General features: G+C 59.2%; 8 protein-coding genes across 8 annotated transcripts; 5 read left to right on the forward strand and 3 right to left on the reverse strand.

Annotated features, from left to right (window-relative positions):
• Positions 1-320: 320 nt before the first annotated feature.
• BXZ73DRAFT_105814 (P-loop containing nucleoside triphosphate hydrolase protein) lies at positions 321-3,295 on the forward strand (the record flags this gene model as incomplete). Its single annotated transcript, XM_048016397.1, has 4 exons — positions 321-857; positions 926-1,004; positions 2,011-2,312; positions 2,423-3,295. The coding sequence occupies 4 exons, from the start codon at positions 321-323 to the stop codon at positions 3,293-3,295; spliced, it is 1,791 nt and encodes a 596-aa protein (XP_047873272.1).
• A 436-nt stretch (positions 3,296-3,731) lies between these two features.
• BXZ73DRAFT_53810 (uncharacterized protein) lies at positions 3,732-5,532 on the reverse strand (the record flags this gene model as incomplete). The annotated part of the gene is made up of 2 exons (XM_048021072.1): positions 3,732-4,763; positions 4,819-5,532. 2 exons carry the CDS (start codon positions 5,530-5,532, stop codon positions 3,732-3,734), a joined length of 1,746 nt encoding a protein of 581 aa, XP_047873273.1.
• A 1,279-nt stretch (positions 5,533-6,811) lies between these two features.
• Positions 6,812-8,149, forward strand: BXZ73DRAFT_53830 (uncharacterized protein; the record flags this gene model as incomplete). The annotated part of the gene is made up of 1 exon (XM_048021075.1): positions 6,812-8,149. The coding sequence occupies one exon, from the start codon at positions 6,812-6,814 to the stop codon at positions 8,147-8,149; it is 1,338 nt and encodes a 445-aa protein (XP_047873274.1).
• A 2,242-nt stretch (positions 8,150-10,391) lies between these two features.
• Positions 10,392-10,870, reverse strand: BXZ73DRAFT_105817 (uncharacterized protein; the record flags this gene model as incomplete). Its single annotated transcript, XM_048016398.1, has 3 exons — positions 10,392-10,447; positions 10,545-10,777; positions 10,839-10,870. 3 exons carry the CDS (start codon positions 10,868-10,870, stop codon positions 10,392-10,394), a joined length of 321 nt encoding a protein of 106 aa, XP_047873275.1.
• Positions 10,871-11,452: 582 nt separating this feature from the next.
• BXZ73DRAFT_2452 (uncharacterized protein) lies at positions 11,453-11,998 on the reverse strand (the record flags this gene model as incomplete). The annotated part of the gene is made up of 1 exon (XM_048017694.1): positions 11,453-11,998. A coding segment is annotated over one exon (546 nt), but the record flags the coding sequence as incomplete, so codon positions are not given.
• Positions 11,999-12,902: 904 nt separating this feature from the next.
• On the forward strand, positions 12,903-13,353 carry BXZ73DRAFT_105819 (mitochondrial 30S ribosomal protein S19; the record flags this gene model as incomplete). The annotated part of the gene is made up of 4 exons (XM_048016399.1): positions 12,903-12,948; positions 13,004-13,106; positions 13,165-13,278; positions 13,335-13,353. 4 exons carry the CDS (start codon positions 12,903-12,905, stop codon positions 13,351-13,353), a joined length of 282 nt encoding a protein of 93 aa, XP_047873277.1.
• Positions 13,354-14,067: 714 nt separating this feature from the next.
• Positions 14,068-15,238, forward strand: BXZ73DRAFT_105820 (uncharacterized protein; the record flags this gene model as incomplete). Its single annotated transcript, XM_048016400.1, has 2 exons — positions 14,068-14,247; positions 14,303-15,238. The coding sequence occupies 2 exons, from the start codon at positions 14,068-14,070 to the stop codon at positions 15,236-15,238; spliced, it is 1,116 nt and encodes a 371-aa protein (XP_047873278.1).
• A 982-nt stretch (positions 15,239-16,220) lies between these two features.
• On the forward strand, positions 16,221-18,988 carry BXZ73DRAFT_81071 (Pkinase-domain-containing protein; the record flags this gene model as incomplete). The annotated part of the gene is made up of 7 exons (XM_048023418.1): positions 16,221-16,553; positions 16,630-16,881; positions 16,932-17,977; positions 18,031-18,313; positions 18,366-18,465; positions 18,518-18,852; positions 18,911-18,988. 7 exons carry the CDS (start codon positions 16,221-16,223, stop codon positions 18,986-18,988), a joined length of 2,427 nt encoding a protein of 808 aa, XP_047873279.1.
• Between the last annotated feature and the right edge of the window lie 241 nt (positions 18,989-19,229).

Raw genomic sequence — 19,229 nt, forward strand, 5'->3', positions numbered from 1 at the left:
CACTCCAACGCTTGTACTTTGCCTCTGATTTCCGCCTAGAAGACGCAGAGAAGTTCGCGCCCGCTCCTCTCACATCTCTCGAAGTGCGCTTCAAATATCCTCTCCCACGCCGACCCGAGCCGCTGCAGCCAGTAACACAGGCTCTCTCGACTGTATTTTCTAAGGTGCACGCCACACTGGAAACGCTGCATCTCCCCGGCCCCTTTGCTCCTGTCCGGGACCTGACGACATGCCACTGGCCTCGTCTCCGAGAGCTTGTGCTCTACAGCGAGCCTTGGAATGACGCGAAACCGTGGCACGCGGTGTCGTTGTTCTCCAACATGCCACATCTCCGCATCCTCGCGCTCAAGTTTTTCCCTCTACAAGGAAAAGGCTTGGCGAGGCCCGCAGACGACGATAGTGCCATACGGAGCAGTCGGGAGACCGAACGCCCCCCGCTTTGGCCACCGGGATACACCGGACCCTTCCCGTGGCCGGAACTCGAGCGTCTCGTCGTATCCTGTCCGAACGTGGACGACGAAGTCTACGATCACCTCCCTCCAACGCTTCGTTCGTTGTCGTTGCGGTATTGGAAGCACCTCTGGTGGTTCGTCCGGGGCCGGCCCGCCTCCTACGAACCGCCGGATCTCCGTGCATACCACACCGCAACCTTGACCCTCGGGATCCTGCGACGCTGCGCGATCCCCGATCTGGACCAGCTAACAATCGAGTACGTTGCGGACGAGGGCGAAGACCAGCTGCTCGCGTTCCTGGGGCAGGCGTTCCCGCGTCTCAGCACCCTCTCCGTTCTCCAGTATGCGCAGATACCATACACCCATTTTTCCCTTCTCCCGCGATTAAACGGCGAGTTGCCGGCGGTGCGTACGATTTCTGATGTCTCGTGTAGGCCGACCAATTGATTGTTTCCAATGTATTGCGCACATAGCGACGGATTGCAAGCGGCCTGGCCAACCTCGTCAACCTCCGGCGCTTGAAGATATACTTCGACTTCTACCGTTACCTGAGTACGTATTCGATTGGAGGCCGCTTTGGCATCCCTGCATTAGGTGATACGCAGACCATATTCGAGCGGGAGATCGTGCGCCCGCAGATTAACATCTTAGCTCAAACGCTCAGCCCCTCAGTCGGCTCTATATCTGGCCTGGTGATTGGACTGGGCTCAGAGTGGATGTGGCAGACGTACGAGACACGAGACAGGCAGGTTCTACGAAGGGTACCTGTGCGTGGCCTTGATGGGTTTTACGATTTCAAATTCTAGTTAGCTACACCAGGTGATTCGCACTTCTCCGTGTAACGTCGATACCTTCGTGCTGCTTCATTTACGTTTTCATCGTAACGACTCCCGAAAGTGCACTTCTCAATCCGAGGTGCTAGTTCTCCGCTCCCTTAGGTTGTCCTTCGGACTGAGCGACACGTTTACTCAGCTCGCGCAGACCGCTTTGCTATCTGATCGTGGAAAGATGAGGCCGTGCATACGAGGAGGAATGGGCGAGACAATCCGGCAATTTCTCACCGACGTGCTCATCGATCATCGAGCTCGAGGACGAGGGCCAATATACCGAAGCCTCTCCGAGTCCAACCTCTTACTACGCACGCGAGACCGAATGGTCCCCTCTCTGGCCTCCCGGGCACACCGTGGCCGCTTCCCGTGGTAAAAGCTTGAACGCCGTCTCATCGTGTCCTACCCGAACGCCTGCACCAGTGACTTCAAAGCTGGAGATCGAGTGCACTCGTGGACTCGGAGGACGCGCAGGCCAAGTTGGGCGCGCCGTTCCCGTAGTCTGCATCGATTTGCCGGGGTCAGACCGTAGCTCTCCCGTGTTCGATTAGTCAGCCATAAATTGATCTCCGACGACGCGTCGGATCTATACACAAACGCGTCGACGCGTCGCGCGGCCTAAGCGCGCGTTCCCTCATTTGCTCCTTCGCCCTCAAACCCGCACACACCTTGCTTATAGTATGCGCACCTAATGAACTGTACACCCATCGACTCGCGCGCTACCCCGTCAGCGGTCTTCGCGTTCAACTCGACGGCTGGCCGCGCACTGTGTCGACAAATCATCTCGGCGTGTTTCGGATACGATCCCCACGACTACCAGCTCGACGGCGTGACGAGAGCTCTCGACGGCCTCGACATCCTCGCGATTACACCTACAGGGTCCGGAAAGACAGGCTTTCTCACGATGTACCTCGTCGTGATGCAAGCTGTGATGGAGCAGCCGCTGTTGCTGCCTTCACCTCCCCCAAGACATTTCCAGCATCGGGCCGCTATGGTCGTCGTGTGCCCGACAATTGCGCTGCAGGTTGATATGGTGAGTCCATCACATCGATAATAATGTGTACGCAGACCCCTGAACGTCCGTGGCAAGGCCACTAAGTTCACGGCTTGCGGTCTCCGCCCGATAGTCATCAACAAGCCTAGGATGCATTGACTACGGCGCGCCCTCGGAACCTTTGGGATGACGTCCCCGACAGCGACGTCCTACTTGTTGCACCCGAGCAGCTCGACAAGAAGGGCTTCGAGCGTCTGGTGAACAACTCGGCATACAAGATGCGCGTCGTTGCGCTCGGAGTCGACGAGGCACATCTCCTCAACACATGGGGGAAGACATTCCGACCAGAGTTCGAGAAGATTGGGCCGACGCGCATGCGTTTCAACCAGCCGGTTGTTATCGCTCTTACGGCCACCCTCCGTGCCGGTCCACCTCTCCGGGCTGTCTACGACTCGCTCGGGCTGTATGAAGGACCCAGGTTTCATCTCATCCGACGCTCCAATGCCCGCCACGATCTCCGCATTATCATCCGCCTCATGAAGTCGACTGTCAATGCCACGGCCTTCCCCGAACTGGAATGGGTTCTTTCAGCCCGCCGCAATATTCTCATCTTCTGTCGCACACTCAAAACATGTCACGACATCATGTCCTACCTCGACTTTCAGCTCAAGTGCCATGCTGCGACCGGTGACGAGTTGGCTCCCCATGTTGAGGTCCGGTCCCACAACGGACTGAACTGGCCTTCGTACAACGACACTACCCTCGACCACCTGCGTTCCGGGAGCGACAACATGTTTTCAGTGGTTCTGGCGACCGACACGCTCTCTGTTGGGATTGATGTCGCACGAATACACCACGTTGTTGTGTTCGAACGGGGACTGCCTGTCGACATGGGGACGCTGATTCAGCAGGCGGGGAGAGCACGCGACGGACGTGAGATGAAGTCATGCCTTGTCATCTACCTCCCACGGAACGCGCTCAATGTATGTCAAGCCACTCTTCCCGGTGTATCTGTGCCCTGATGGATGGTGGAACCTTCAAACCAAGTTCTATTAGTTGCTGGCGCAAGGAAGGGGTGATTTGTCTTACCTAAGGGCACATTGGGAGACGTTATCCCAAATTCAGGAGCCAAGATACTGGAGGAGGGTGTAGGGGAAGAGGGAGAGACGGTGTGCAAGCTTGATGCGGAGTGCGGTTCTGCTGTCGATGTCGATGACGTCATCAAGTCTCCCACCCTCTCGGAAACGGCCGTAATGTCATCACTTCGAGGCTCGAGGGCTCTATCTGCAGCCAGTTGAGTGCCAAACATATGGTAGACTTGTTGGGCATCCTGCATCAATGCCTCAAAAGTCGGTGCAGTGCCCATACTCGAGAAGTAGGAATATATGTCGTCTGTACGATAAAAGACCCTGTTTATCCTCCGTTAAGGTTGCTATTCACCTAGTTGCATGTACAAACTCACCGGAAGCAGTCGAGGACGTGTGCATCATGCACTGTTTCCACAATCTCAAGTGCCTGATTGAAGTCAGGTTTCTTGAGATTCGATGGGGGGCGCCGATGGAGCTTTGCAGCTCCGAAGCCGAGCTTGGAAGGATCACGTGATACGAGGCTGTCCCAGTGCGCGCTGAAGATACGGCTGAGGTCGGTCCATGCAGTGTGCCACGGAGCGAGAACAGGTTTGATGAGCTGGAAGCTCTCGAATGGGTTGTCGTGGAACCGAAGATAGTTCTTCAGCTGCACGATCTTGTCGTAGGTGAGCCCATCGCCGACGCATAGAACCAGCTTGCGGTGGTGGCTCGTCTTCTCTTGACCAACTTGACCTAGGAAATCTTCCAGCGCGTCCTTCAGCTCACGCGTGACAGTCTCGTTCTTCGCGCTCGTTCCAAGCGGGTGCAGTGGTGACGCGACCGGATCGAGCAGTATCTTCTTTGCCTGAGTGCGATAGCCTGTTGAGACGTTGGTCTTGTACTTTTTGAGCTCAGGGATACGGTTGATGAGAATGCGCAGGAGAGTGAGCACACCCACTCTCGCAAAATGTTCCTGATCAACAAATTTGAGAAGCTGAGTGACTGTCACTGATGCGCGGAGATTTGCAGCCACGCGCGATTGCTTGTCGTCATAGTCAAGAGCGGATGGGGGAACGTGAGAGAGCTCCACGTATGTAGCCGCCATGCCGATGTTGATCCCGTTCGCGCGGCCGACGCAGGCGTCCCGCTGCTTCAGATAATGTTGAACGTTGTCCGTGATAATGCAGATGGGGTTGTTTGGGTCGGCTCCAAGTTCCCGTACACGTGTCGCTTCTTTCAGTGACATCTTCTCAAGAGTACGTCGGATGGTTGAGTATGTCGGGGTGATGCCAAGACGGGACTGGTAGGGGTAGATGTCTGACGGTGTCGAGAAGGCAAACTCGAGGAAACCGAAGGAGAGAGGAGCGAGGTTGGCACGATTGGAGCGCGAGAAGTCGAGGGTCGTGATCACGTTGCATACCACCTGCGGTTGCCTCGTGAGTGGAAGCTCAGCTGAGTTGTAAATAGAAAGAACTTACCAGCTCTGCGGGACGATTCCGACGAGCGTCATCTGCGTCCGTGACGCTCTTGGCACCAGGTGCACGCTCCGCAATGGAGAGCAGAAGCTCCCAGAGCAGCGGCTGTTGGGTCTTTGTGATAGCTGATACAGATGCGAGGGTTGTTGCACCTATGTCGGCCCACTGAACTTCGGAGGCGTCCGTAGGATTGTCACTCTTCCGCAGCTTCCGTGAAGCGTGCAAGCCGTTTTGAGGCTTAATAGCCTGTTCAGCCTCGCTAACGAGTGTCTTCTCCACGAGGTGTACGGCGAACCGCATAAGTGCAACCCGCACCGGGTCCGCCGCAGTCTCAGATTTTGGTGGGAGGGGCCATCGGGGACTTGACGATCGCCCATCCGAATGGCGCATCCACAGGTCGAGGATGCTTTCTGGCGTACCATTTGGATCCTTATCCTTCCCTTTCAGGAACCTCGACACAACCTGAGCGTGACGCTGGGTACGATGTGCATTGCGCCCGAACATCGAGAATACAGCGTGGAGAAACCCGCCCAAACTCCAGTGTACATCGTCAAGGATGCTATTCAGAACGATGGCCAACTTCTCGTGAGGCTCTGAATCCTTCCGCACGGGCTTCGGCTTCTCGTTGATGAGTGGGGAGGGGTGAGGGAGGTACCCGCATGTCGTGCAGTAGTGGTGGTGGGGCAGGCCGGGCAGATCTTGGACGGGCTGGACCATGCAGACCGCGAAGGAGGGCGAGGATGGAGGCGCATAATAAGGGGGGAGTGGTACGTTCTCCTTGCGTGCTCGCTTTTCTGCTTGTCGCGAAACTGCACCATCTCCGAGGGGCCGTTTCGCAGCTGTTCCGGGGACTATTGAGGTCCAGAAATGCGAGAAGAGAGCAATATAAATACTCACATGGTGGCCGCGATGAGGGCTCTGCCGCATGGTGCTGAGAAAGCACCTGACCTTCGCGTGCTCGCTTTCTTGCGGTCCGAGGGGAGCGGTAGGTGGTGGACGCAAGAGGTGAGGGCGAGAGTGCGAAGGATCCGAAGGGCGAGGGTGAGGGCGAGGGCGCAAGCAGAGACGGCCGAGGCGTGACTGGTGTAGAGGGCAGCGAGGGGTCGAACACCGCATGAAAGGAGCTGAAGGTGGATCCACTTTCAGGCGTTGCAACCTTCCAGTGGTCCCGTCTTGAAGCCATAGAGTAGAACTCAGGGAGGGAGCGCGCGCGAGCGCGAGCACTATCGCGGCGCGCGCGAGCGACGCATCGGACCGTCGGAGCCTGCCGGAGATCTCTCGGTTGTCGATCTATGCTGTCTAAAGACATAGTTGCTATATAAGGTGTGCGATCCATCGCACATGTTCAAACTCCGCCAGAAAATGAAGAGCTGCGGTATCGTGGGCGCGTTTGCAAGCAGACCTTCGTTAGAAGGTTGGCCTAGGGGAGACTACCGTTCCCGCGGTTCTGACGCGGCGCGCTCACGGAGTCCGTGGGAAGATGTGTGCAAGTCGGCCTCTCTTATCGATGACGTTCATCTCACCTTGGACTGTATACAGTCTACCTGGTGGCTACTAAGTGCGGCTATGCATCCTCCAACGGAGTCAAAGATATCTCTAGAAAGGTGCGTACTTGTTCTTCGGAGCTATCGCCTCCTAAGGTCCAATATCTTGGCGTTCTCGTACTCAGCCTTGACGACGATGTCCTCCTCATCATCTTGGATTACCTCCTAAGCAGCAATAGGATGATGGCGAAGAAATTCGCTGCTACATCCAAGCGCATACACAGGCTCTGCAATTCGGTTATCTACAAGAAATGCTACTCCCATCTGGACATGTCCAGATGGCCTGAGCCCTATACGTCCCCTGCGATCGCTCCGCATATCAGGTATGTAGTCCTACTGGCATACGCAGTGATCGAAAGAAGAATCTTATCGGAGGAGTCAGGTTCCTCAAGCTCTGTGATAACTGCCCCGGCGCCCGGAGTGCCACCTTCATCCCAAGCGAACGCTTTACAATGTGCCGATTGCTCGTCCCCGAGCGAGGTCTGGCGACATTACTACGCTCTACTTCTCAGCTTTCGTCCGTCTTCCTTGAGCGCTTTCCGTATGCTCAGCGGAGCCATTCTATACCCTGGCGCACGATACGGCGCGTTCTTTCCGTCCCCACCCTTCGCGAATTCGTACTTCAGCGGTTCATCTTCGCACCCGACTTCAAACCTCAGAACACCGAAGGTTTTGCGCCCGTCTCCCTCAGATCTTTCGAAGCACGATTCAATTATCCTATTCCGTGCCGACCCGAGTCACTACAGTCGGAAACACGAGCATTCTCGACAGTCCTGTCCAAGCTATACGATACACTAGAAACGCTGCATCTCCCAGGCCCCTCAGCTCCCGCAGACCTCCTGACGACATCCCACTGGCCCCGTCTTCGGGAGCTCGTTCTCTACAGCGAACCGTGGGACGCTTCGCAACCATGGCACGCCGTCACTCTCTTTTCCAACATGCCGCACCTCCGCACGCTCGCGCTCAAGTTCCTCCCTCCGCGTGGCAAGGGCCTCCTGAACCTCGCCGACTCCCGCAACGGCGTTCTGCACCACAGCCGCGAAACGGAGCGGACCCCGCTCTGGCCTCCGGGGTACACCGGTCCCTTCCCTTGGCCGGAGCTGGACCGGCTCGTCGTCTCCTGTCCGAACGTCGACGACGAAGTGTACGAGCACCTCCCGCAGACGCTGCGCTCGCTCTCGCTGCGGTACTGGAAGCACCTCTTCTGGCTCGCCCACGAGCGCACTCGGGCCGAGACTCCAGATCATCGCGCGTATCACACCGCGGGTTCGACGCTCACGATCCTACGGCGCTGTGCGATCCCGGCGCTGGAGCGGCTGACGGTCGAGTACGTGGAGGACGACCGCGAAGAGGAGCTTCTCAGGCTACTGGGCGCCGCATTTCCGCGACTGCGGGAGCTAACCGTGCTGCAGTACGGACGTATGTCGCTCCCTGAGTCGCGTAGACCGATGGACGAGTTGCCCACGGTGCGTGTTGTTCTTCAGTATCGTTCTTATGCGGGGCACTTATTGTGGCCTCGGTACCTTGTCCAGAGACGCATCGCGAGTTGCCTCAGCCGCCTCGAAAACCTTCGGCGCCTGAAGATGTACCTGGACTCTCGTTCCTTCGTACCTCGGAATAGAAAGATGGAGTTTGAGAGAGATGTCCTGCGCCCTCAGGTTGATACTTTTGCGCAGATTCTCAGCCCGTCTGTTATCTCGATATCTGGTCTCGTGTGTCTTCGCGATATGACCTGGGAGTGGCAGGCGTACGACATACAGGACAACCGGGTTATACCTAGGATCACATGACTGTCATGTATGTAAAAGCTTCCATATCAAGCCTCGTACGACACAAGAAGCGCCAAAGACCCCTTCTCCATCCACGTGCTCATCGATCCTCTTGTATGCGTATGCGTGAAGGTGACACCGCATTTCATCTGGAGGATGTCGATGAGAGCCAGTGCCCCTCGTGGAACAATGGACCACTCCTTACAGACTTCCCGTGGCTACAGCCAGCTTGGGGCCACATCTCTCACGTTTCTCGGACTCAACGACGATGTCCTCCTTCTCATCTTAGATCTCCTCCTGGGAACCAGGGCGGCCACGAATTTTGCCGCGATATGCAAGCGTCTGCGCTACCTCAGCATCCCGATCTTCTACAGGGATTGCTACTTCTCTGTAGATGGTGGAACAAGACGCCTCGAACCCGGGCCTCACCCATACGCGATGCCTGCGATCGCACCGCACATCAGGTATCCCCGTGGACTACGCAATAGATGCCAGCCGAAACTGACCGGAAGCTATGACTTAGATCGCTCACTCTCTGCGACTGTTGCCGCGGAGCCTGTAGCGTCAAGTCACATCCGGGCGAGCGCGTCACATCGTGCAAAGTGCTCGTCCCCGAGCGAGGCCTGGCGACCTTACTACGCTCCACCACCCAGCTCTCGTCTATCTCGCTTGAGTGCTCTCCCTATGCGCCGCGGAGCCATTTCATACCCTGGCGCACGATCCGGCACATCCTCGCCATCCCCTCCCTCCGCGAATTCGCGCTTCAGCGGCTGCACGTCGCCCTCGACTTCCAGCCAGGCGATGCGCACGGTTTCACGCCTGTCCCCCTCTCATCTTTCGGAGTGCGCTTCAAGTACCCCCTTCCGCATCGACCGGAGTTACTGCACCCAGAAACCCAGGCGCTCTCGGCAGTGCTCTGCAAGCTGCACACCACCCTCAAAACGCTGCACCTTCCCGGCCTCTCAGCCCCCGCGGACCTCCTGACGACGCTCCACTGGCCCCGTCTCTGCGAGCTGGTGCTCTACGGCGAGCCCTGGGCGTCCGCGCAGCCCTGGCACGCCGTCTCCCTCTTCGCGTCCACCATGCCCCACCTGCGCACGCTCGCCCTCAAGTTCCTCCCGCCGCGCTGGACCGGCCTGCAGGACCTCCGACACGCCCCCGCCCCCGCCGTCCGCAGCCCCCGCGAGACCGAACGGCCCCCCCTCTGGCCCCCAGGACACACCGGCCGCTTCCCGTGGCCCGCGCTCGAGCGCCTCGTCGTCTCCTGCCCGAACGCGGACGACGAGGCGCACGCGCGCCTGCCGCCGACGCTGCGCGCGCTCTCGCTGCGCTACTGGAAGCACCTCAGCTAGTTCTACGAGTGTCGGACGGCGGAGACCCTGGACCTCACCGCGTACCACACCGCGGCGGAGACGCTCCGGATCCTGCGGCGCTGCGCGGCCGCGGGGCTGGAGCTCGAGGAGCTCGAGATCGAGTATGTCGCGGACGCGGGCGCGGACCAGCGCGAGGAGGACGCGCTGCTTGGGCTCCTGGGCACCGCGTTCCCGCGTCTCCGCGCGCTCAAAGTGCTGCGGTACGCGCGGGTGGTGCCTCGCGCGTTCAACGCAGAGCGACCGCCCGTCGATGTCGAGCTGCCGGTGCGTGCGCCGTGCTTGACCTTCCCTGTCAATGTCATCGGGCGCGAGCTGACAACCGCTTTCCTGGCACGGCGCGGCGCATACAGCGACGGATCGCCGGCGCGCTCGCCGGCCTCGCCGGCCTCCGGCACCTGAAGATATACCTTGACTACTATCGGTACATGGCTCATAATGGGCCCAACCGACCCTCAGCGGGAGCGGACCAGACGATTTTTGAGCGGGAAGTGTTGCGCCCTCAGGTGGACGTCTTCGCTCAGACGCTCGGCCCTTCCGTGGTGTCGATATCGGGGATGATACCCAACGTCAGAGAGGAGTGGGTCTGGCAGACGTACACGATCCGCGAGAGGCAGGTCGTGCGGAGAGAACCGACGCGGCTCCTTGAGAAGTTCTACGCTAAGGCCGCCCCCGCATGATCCTTCTGTACTGAGCAATTTATGATGCACGATCCCAGCACATACGCACTTGGTCTCTAGCCTGTCGACAACCTGTTTCAGACCAATCTGGACTCTCTGGACCTACGAAATCACTCAAGCTTCTTCACAGCGACACACCAAAAAGCACTTTCGAGAAACATCACACTCGTACAATTATTATTAAAGCTGCAAATACTGACTCGACTCGTTCCCTCACTCCGGGCGGTTGATGCTCTGCTGCGCCTCCCCCTTATCCCGGCGCATGTTCCCTGCAATCCCAACGCCATCAGCCTCACATCGTCGTATAACCCCCGCACCCGCAGCACGGTGTACCTCACACGGCGGGGCCGAGCAGCCAGCACTCACCCTCCGCCTCGCGCTCGCGGTCGCCGCTGACGGCGCCGGCGATCGCGTCCTTGCGGCCGCCGACGCGGTCCGCCGCGCCCTCGACGTAGCCCTGCGCCTGCGCGGCGCGGTACTCGCCCTCGCCGCGCGCGTGCTCCTCCTTCCCGGCCTGCGTCCAGTTGTCCCAGCCGGTGAGGGAGCCGATCGTCTCGACCGCGGTGCCCTTCGTGGAGTGGAACTGGCCGGTGGTCTTGCTGTGGGGGAGGGGGGTGGGGTGTCAGTCGGATTGGCGGGGCGAAAGGGAGACAGACGTACTTGGGGCCGGAGGACTCGTTGTTGGACGACATGGTGGTGTGGGTGGTGGTTAGTGAGGAGATTAGGTGGGTAGTTCGTGGGTGATCGATCGAGGAGATGTGCTGTTGTGAGGTCTGGAGGGGATCGACGCTGCCCGTCTTATACCCCTAAGTGGAGGTGATATAGTATGACGTCATAGGCTGTGGGCGCAGCTGAGTGGATGAGTCTGGGGCCAACGTGGGGTTGGTGGTGCGGATGGCGTCACTTGCCGCGCGTGCGCAGATGTCCATTGGCAGGATTGCGGAACATCGTACACTCGAGAAGGTCCTGGGGCTTGTGTACTCCAAAGCTGAGGCACGGGACCGGCGCTAGGTGGTCTCGCACAGCGAGCATGATACATAGTGACGTCAAACATGAGGCGCTTCCATTCCGTTCGTTACTAGGGTTACAGCAAGTGGGGATACAGACAAACATCAGGACGTACTAACTATGTCCAAAGTATATAGCAGCAGCAACGAGTATTAAGAGGGATAAGCAACGAGTTGACATCTGGGTGCGGGCATGAAGGCGAGCAGCGCTGACAGTAAATACGGAACTCACCAAACAGCGGCCTGTCCTGGCGGGTGTGGGGGTGCGTCCGCGGTCAGCTCTTGCATGTCGTGAAGAGCCTCGTGCGACCCCACCGACGACACCGGTTGCCGGTCCAGCGTCGTGCTGCTGGGAGCCAGCGCCGCGGTCTCGACCAGCGGGATCGTGTCTCCCGTCCTACTCCGGATCCTCTGCTCGGCGCTGCCGTGGCCCAGCCCAACCAACCCACGCAGGGCCCCCATCCGACTCCCGCCCCCGCTCATCTGCTCCACGTCCTGGTACTTCGGCAGCACGTCCTTGTCGTCGTACACCGGGAGGAACTCGTCGGGGTCGTCGGGGTGCGCAAGCCTCCCCCGCCGCCCGCCCCCGTCGATGTCCCCGCCGCGCGTCCGACGTCTCCGCCGCTGGCGGTCGGCGAGCGCGGCGGGCGGCATGGGCAGGGTCGCGTAGATGACGGAGGCAGGGGGCCCGGATATGGAGGGAAGCCCCGTCGTGCGTGGGACGGTCTGCGGGCGTGCGGGGACGTCGGGCTGGGGGTTCGCCCAGAAGAAGTCGCGCAGGGGGCGTTTCGACCGGCGCAGTACTATGAGTCTGTGAAGGATGCCGATCAGCACCACACATAATAGAGCAGGAACGAGCACGATTGGGCGTGGGATGTGCGGGGACGGGTGTGAGGGGCGGACGCCCAGAAGCGGGGGCGTGGATGATGGGAGTCCGCGTGGGCAGGGGGTGGAAGCGAGAAGAAGGGGCGTACCTCCAGAGAATGAGAGCCACGAGCACCGTCGCGGCCGCGACGATGAGTGCGCTTTCAACTGCCACCTGGCCAAGGTGCATGTGGGGGACACGGCGGAGCGCGCGCGATCATGGGTCGATTGAGCGCGGATCAAAGTTAAGGAATAGAGTGAGACAGAGACGCACCTTGGTATGATGCAACGCATTGCTCGAGTCTGGAGCTGGGCTGGGGGGAGAGGGAAAGAAAGGAGTGAAAGAGGTGGAGGTCGTGGGGGACGCAGTGGAAGTTGTGGGGGACGACGAGCCGCCGGCGCTTGATGTGATGGTCGAGGATGAGTCTGCTTGACGGGCGAGGTGCAGTCGTTCCGCAAGGGACATGATCGAAGAGGAAAAGGGAGTGTTGGATGCGCTGGACGATGCTCCTGACTTGCCTGCTTCTGCCGCAGTCAAGACTTGTGCCAAGCGATCGACTGTGGCGTCAAACTGACAAGGGGCCTCAGGCTGAAGCAAGGCGCGCGGTACGACGTTGACGGAGGGGGTCGACTGTAAGAGGACAAGGACGATAGTGCGTCGAGCAGGCGAGGTGTCCACCGCCCCAAAGGGAGGTGTTGCGGCGAAGCGGGGAAGGCATGCGCAGCTGCGAAAGGCGCCCGCTTGGACCGCTCCATGTCACGCTGACCTCATTATGTCACTCTTTGTGACGGCGCGTCCGTGCTGCCACGGACGCTTCGCCAGGCCTCTCTCGGACACTCTCGACTGCTGACTATGTTCGTTACTGCGATTGCGCAGGGTGGCAGGTCCGCGTGGAAAGGTGCGTCCTTGTTTTTCAGCAACCACAGCTCTCATTCCGACTTTTTCCTGCTTAGGCCCGTACTTCGTGGCCTTTTCGAACCTCAAGCACGCTCTCGAGAACAACATCCCCATCAGAACTCAGGCGAGAGCGTGCACCATTCTGCCCAACTTCGTCGGGTGCGTCTGTGGGTCTGCGTATATATGCGCTCAGTCTCTCACCTCCCTGAACTTGCAGGATCCGGTTCCTCGTGCATAACGGTAAGGAGTACCTCCCGGTGAACGTCACGCAGGACATGGTCGGGCACAAGTTGGGCGAGTTTGCGATCACCCGGAAAAGGTTCAGCTACAAGTGCGTACCCCTACCTCCTCCTGTCATCTCTCCCACCGACACGTCGCGGTCCCCAGGCACACGAAGAACAAGTAGACGTTACACTATCCCTCTCCTCGCGCGCGCTGGCGCTGTGTATCGCTTTACATCACTGCTATCCCATAATTGCTTTCCCTTCCCCCTGCGCAGGACGTCAACCTTCGTGAGTGCTCAGTGATTCTGCGCGTCATACGCCTGCCAGTGGAAGAACGGAGCAACTTCCCACCTCGAGCGACATATGTTGGACCTGGACCTGTGGCACCAACCTTCATGGGCACGAACTTGCTCGCTACACAGTGTCAGCGCCGTCACCTAATTCAGCTCCTAGCATGTGTACTTCCACTGGGTGGACTTGAAGAATGCGAGATAAACTAGGTATTCCGAGAGTATCTACAAGTAAAGTTCTGATTACGAACCTCTAGCAACTTTCCATTGGCTTTCCGTCAAGCTTTTTGACGCATTCATAATCCATTCGCTCCATCAGAACGAAGTTGACCCAACTGATTTGTTCACCACATCTCAGGTGAACCATTGCTACTTCCGGTATGGTCCATGACAGAGAGTTGGTGTTTTGCTACCAGTATACTATACTTAAGACGCTGCCAGCCGTCACACAACCCTGCTTATAATCGGACACGAGAATATGTGTCGCTACGATGACCTTGCACCTGAGGCTGAAGGCGCCCCTCGAAAAAAGCTACTTTTTATGTGGGCGACATCCAGAAAACCATCGCGCCGAGAGTACTGCCACTGCTTACCACCTCCTTGCACATGCCCGATATTCTTCTCTCTCTTCCTTCTCACCGCCCTCCGTCGGGCATTGTTGAGAATGTGCAAGTCCTCGCCACCGTGTTCGCATACACAGTACTGGGCTTGGTTGCCGACGTGTCATACGACGTTCTCCGTATCACGCGCCTAGTACCATCGGTTCGCCCTCGTACAGACTATGGGGTAAGTCGGCTTTCATCTGGTTTCGCGCGGAGTGGAGAATCTCACAGGACTGTAGTCATCAGACGTAGACCAGTGGACAGAAGACCAAATTCTTGAACGATACTCGAGCACATGCGAAGAAGAGGACCCCGATCTACCCCCTCTGCCGGCAGAAGAGAATCCCTCACATGTTCGCGTGTGGCCATTCACGCGCGATACTGTCTGCAAATACGCCAGTTGCAGAGACGACGAGGAGCCAACCCCTGAACCCCTCACCCTCGATATCGTCTTCCACCACACCACCATCCCGGTCCCACGCGTCCGCCGCACACTCCGCGTGATGGACGACACCGGCCGGTTCATTATGGGCATGCCATTCGTCATGGACCGTATCCCCGGACGCCGCCTCGACGAGGCGTGGCCCACCCTCTCCTTCTTCAGCAAGCTGCGAGTCGCATACATGCTCCGGAGCTACCTCCGCCAGCTGCGCGCCATCCGCCACCCGCGCTCCCTCGTTCCGGGCCCCGTCGCCCCAGGCAGCCTCCCGGTAGCGCCGCAGATCGTCGCTTTCGCCGGCGTCATGGGCACGTCGGTGCCCCCGTTCCCGGACGCCGCGGCGCTCGCGGTGTGGTTCGAGAAGCACCACGCGCGGTCGGTGGCCAGCTTCCCCAAGTTCCACACTGGCATCCCGCGGGAGCCGTTCGCCGGCGCGGCGCCGCTGGTGCTCACCCACTGCGACATCGCGATGCGCAACGTGATCCTGGGCGACGACGGGCGGGTGTACCTCATCGACTGGGAGCTGTCTGGGTTCTACCCGCCGTGGCTCGAGTATGTGGGGTGGAGGAACTGGATTGGGATGCGTCGCGAGATGCAGATACCGCACACGCTGGACACGACGGACCGGCTGTGGTACATGTTGCTCCCGTTCATGACGATGGGTCCGTACAACAGAGAGGAATGGTGGTATCAACGCGTAAATCCTTCGATAAATGCGATGTGGATATTGGAATAAATAATTCGGATTGCCTTGGGCAATCTTCGATGCGTCTTGTCAGGTTGCGCAGTCTTCGTTGGATTAACACCTCGACACAAATGTCGCTCGAGGTTAGAACCCTCGTGATGTCTGGTTGGGCGTCGTTGTTTACGATACTTAGATATATGGCCGCGAACGGGAGCACTTTGGTAAAATACAGTCGATGTGTTTGACTTCCATGAATCGTCGAGGTCCGGCATCCGCTCGTAACGGCACGCAGTATAACCGGGATCCCCGTATACATATGCACCTCAGAGCACTGCATATACAGATATAGACGGGCTTCGGCGAGAACAACGCTCGTCCGCGTGGCCGGTCGTCTTCGGCAAAGGTTCGCCTAGTGATCGAGTGTTACTTACCGGTCAACGAGGGCATGCATGCGAGATGCGCGGTGATGTTTTACAGACGAAAATGTATGCAATGCCCTGACCATCAGAGAGGCGTCTTGCATGGTGTTTCGTGTGTCCGTACGTCTCCATGGGCATACGGGGAGGAGCAGCAGACAAGAGGCTGGCTGGACGTCGATGTGCACGGGTGTATTTATGCCAATGCGCGTGGATCTCAGGTTGAGGACGGAGGAAGAGGGCAAGGGACTGGGACTCGTTGCCGTGACAATCTGGAACGGGCGTCGGGCAGATCCGAGCCCGGATTGGTCACCCAATCCGGAAGGGGGAACGAGCGATTGCTGGGCCACAGGCTCAAACAAAGCCAGCACCGTCCCCGACCGGCTTTCTCGACGCCATCCACGACGCCCACGACACGACCCACGACACCGACGATCCCCTGCGCGGCCCTCGTATCCCTTGCCACCGCCCCGCTCGCCATATCGCTGCTCTCGGCGGCGCTCGCGCTAGCTTTTGCCGTCGGCTGAACACCTGCTCCCCCTGCCGCCCTCAGCGCCCCTCCCTGCGATCCAGGATCCGCCGCCATCTGGCCCCAATCCCGCGGACAGATCATATCCATGGCGTATCAGGTCACCACCGCGTCTCTCACCCCCTCCCGCCCAGCACCCGCCGCTCCCATCCGCCGTGGCAACGACGTCCAAGCCGCGCTCGCTAGCTCCGGCTACGGCTCTTCCTTCTCAGTCGGCACGTCGTCGCCCTCCGGCTCTTCCTACGCGTCCTCCTACTCAGGCATTGGCGGCTCCCCCAACCGCAACTCTGACATGGTCAACTCCTCCAACATCGTCCGCTGCGGCACCGTTCTTGTCAAGGAGGATGGGCTCGTGTCCTGGCTCTGGCGGCCCAAGTGGTTGGTCCTGAAAGAGCAGACGTTGTCGATACACAAGAGCGAGGTCGGTATTTTCCTGCATATATACGCCTTCCCCCCCGCTCGCGTTGGCACTGGGACGTGCTGACACGTTCCTGCAGTCTTCGCCCCAATATCAAAGCCAGATCCTGCTGTCCGAGATCGCAAACATCGAGCGGACAGATTTGAAGCCTTATTGCCTCCTCCTCGAAGTCAAGGAGAAGCGCATGTTTTTCTCACTAAAGAGCGACGAGGAGCTCTACGGATGGCAAGACGACATTTACTCACGGAGTCCTCTCATGGGTGTGAGCAACCCGACCAACTTCGTGCACAAGGTCCACGTTGGGTTTGATCCCAACTCTGGAGCTTTTACGGTGCGTCCTTCGTATCCCTCGTGGCGTGGGTTACTAACTTGGGTTCATAGGGTCTTCCCGATGCATGGAGCAAGCTACTCACAAAGTCCGCCATCACCCGAGAAGACTACGCAAAGGACCCCCAGGCTGTCCTCGATGTCCTGGAATTCTACACGGATCACCAGAAGCGGGAGATGGAGGAGAGCATGGGATACGCGCGCAACCAGGGTTCGTACTCATCATCGTCCACCCTCACCCCGTACTCCGACACCTCGAGCGCACCACGATTCAACGCGGGTACCGGTTTCGGCGGGGCTGGGATCCCGAAGACTTCCACGTCGTCCGACCGTCCATCGATCAAACGTCAAGACTCGGCCCCTGCACACCTCAACGGCGACGCCGTCAACGGCACCCAAGCTGCTCTTGCCCGCGCCGCGGAGGTCGTCAACGGCTCACATTTGCACCATGCCAACACCGTGTCCGCCGCGCAGACAAATGCGAACATGCGGAACCCGATCCCTCCGATGGGCGCCCCCGGCCAGCTGCAGGCGTCGCGCCCGGCTCCCCAGCGTCCCCTGCTCTCAGCGAACCGGCCCGCGCCATCGGCACCGGCCAAGCCCCCCCTCCCCGACCACTCTCCCTCGTCGGCAGAACTCCGTCTGCGGGCAAAGGCCCAGGGCCCGCCCACGGAGGGGATGACCAAGCCGCCAGGTCTCATGCAGCCGGAGCGCAAAGAGTCGCTGGACCGCCAAGGCGGCGGACCACGGCCACCCATGGCTCCCGCGAAGTCCTCTCCCGCAATGACTATGCAGGGCTCCCAGCCTGCATCGGGTCCCACAGGTGCGACGGTCGGCCCCCCACCTGTCAAGCCTCTTCAACCTGCGAAGAAGCCGATGGGTCCCAAGGACCAGCCCGCGGTCACTATCACGGGAAGCGGCGACGACGAGCGGAACGGCAGCGTCGCAGCTGCGGCCGCTGCGTTGGAGAAGCCGAAGGTGGAGAAGGAGAAGCGGATCAGCACGATGAACGAGGCGCAGATTATGGAGAAGCTTCGGAGTGTCGTCAGCGCCGACGACCCGAAGTTGCTGTACAGCAAGATCCGCAAAGTTGGCCAGGGGTGTGTGTCTTATTGCTTCTGTTGTTGCTTGCTCGCTGAATCGGCGCTTGTAGTGCTTCGGGACATGTTTACGTCGCGAAGGTGCACGCAACGGGCAAGAAAATCGCCATCAAGGAGATGGACCTGTCAAACCAACCGCGCAAAGAGCTTATCGTGAACGAGATTCTCGTCATGAAGGAGTCCCAGCACCCGAACATCGTCAACTTCCTCGACTCGTACCTCGTCAAGAACAACGAGCTTTGGGTCGTCATGGAGTACATGGAGGGCGGTGCGCTCACTGACATCATCGAGAACAACACGCTGGAGGAGGACCAGATTTCGAGCATCTGCTTGGAGGTGCGTTTGATCTATACTATTTGTTCGCCTCTTCCTCACAGTCGCACTTCAGACGTGCAAGGGTCTCGGTCACCTGCACAGCCAGTCCATTATTCACCGTGACATCAAGTCCGACAACGTGCTTTTGGACGCGCAGGGTCACGTCAAGATCAGTACGTATCCTCTTCACCTTCACCGCGTTCCTATCCTCACGCCGCGCCGCAGCCGACTTCGGTTTCTGCGCCAAGCTCACCGATCAGAAGAGCAAGCGCGCGACGATGGTGGGCACTCCGTACTGGATGGCCCCCGAAGTCGTCAAGCAAAAGGAGTACGGCGCAAAGGTCGACATTTGGTCGCTTGGTATCATGGCCATCGAGATGATCGAGAACGAGCCGCCCTACCTTGATGAGGAGCCTTTGAAGGCGCTGTACCTCATCGCGACGAACGGCACGCCCACGCTCAAGAAGCCCGACGCGCTCTCACGCGAACTCAAGGGCTTCCTGAGTGTGTGCCTGTGTGTTGACGTCAAGAGCCGTGCGACCGCGGACGAGCTGCTCGAGGTGAGCTTCCATCCGACGTCTGACCTCGACGTGTCCTGACATATTCCGAACCCCTCAGCACGAGTTCCTGAAGAAGGCCTGCGCGCTCTCCGGCCTCGCGCCCCTGCTCCGCTTCCGCAACAAGCAGGCATCATGAGTCGAGCCATCCTCTCCGTCACCTCGGTTGAGGCCTGGTGTCGCGACGCAGACGGACCGTTGCGTACGCTCTCCCTTTGTTTCTGTTGACTCTCCCCCGACATACCACACCTCCCGACCCCCACCCACTACGCCTACGCCCACGCCCACGCCTACGTCCGCCCATGTCTTAACCATCTATCTATCCCGCGCGCCGTGTCCGAGGCCCCACCTAGTTTTGTGGTCTTCTCCTCCTTCTCTAG

Source organism: Epithele typhae, assembly GCF_022376455.1.
Source record: "Epithele typhae strain CBS 203.58 chromosome Unknown BXZ73scaffold_72, whole genome shotgun sequence".
Lineage (NCBI taxonomy): Eukaryota > Fungi > Basidiomycota > Agaricomycetes > Polyporales > Epitheliaceae > Epithele > Epithele typhae.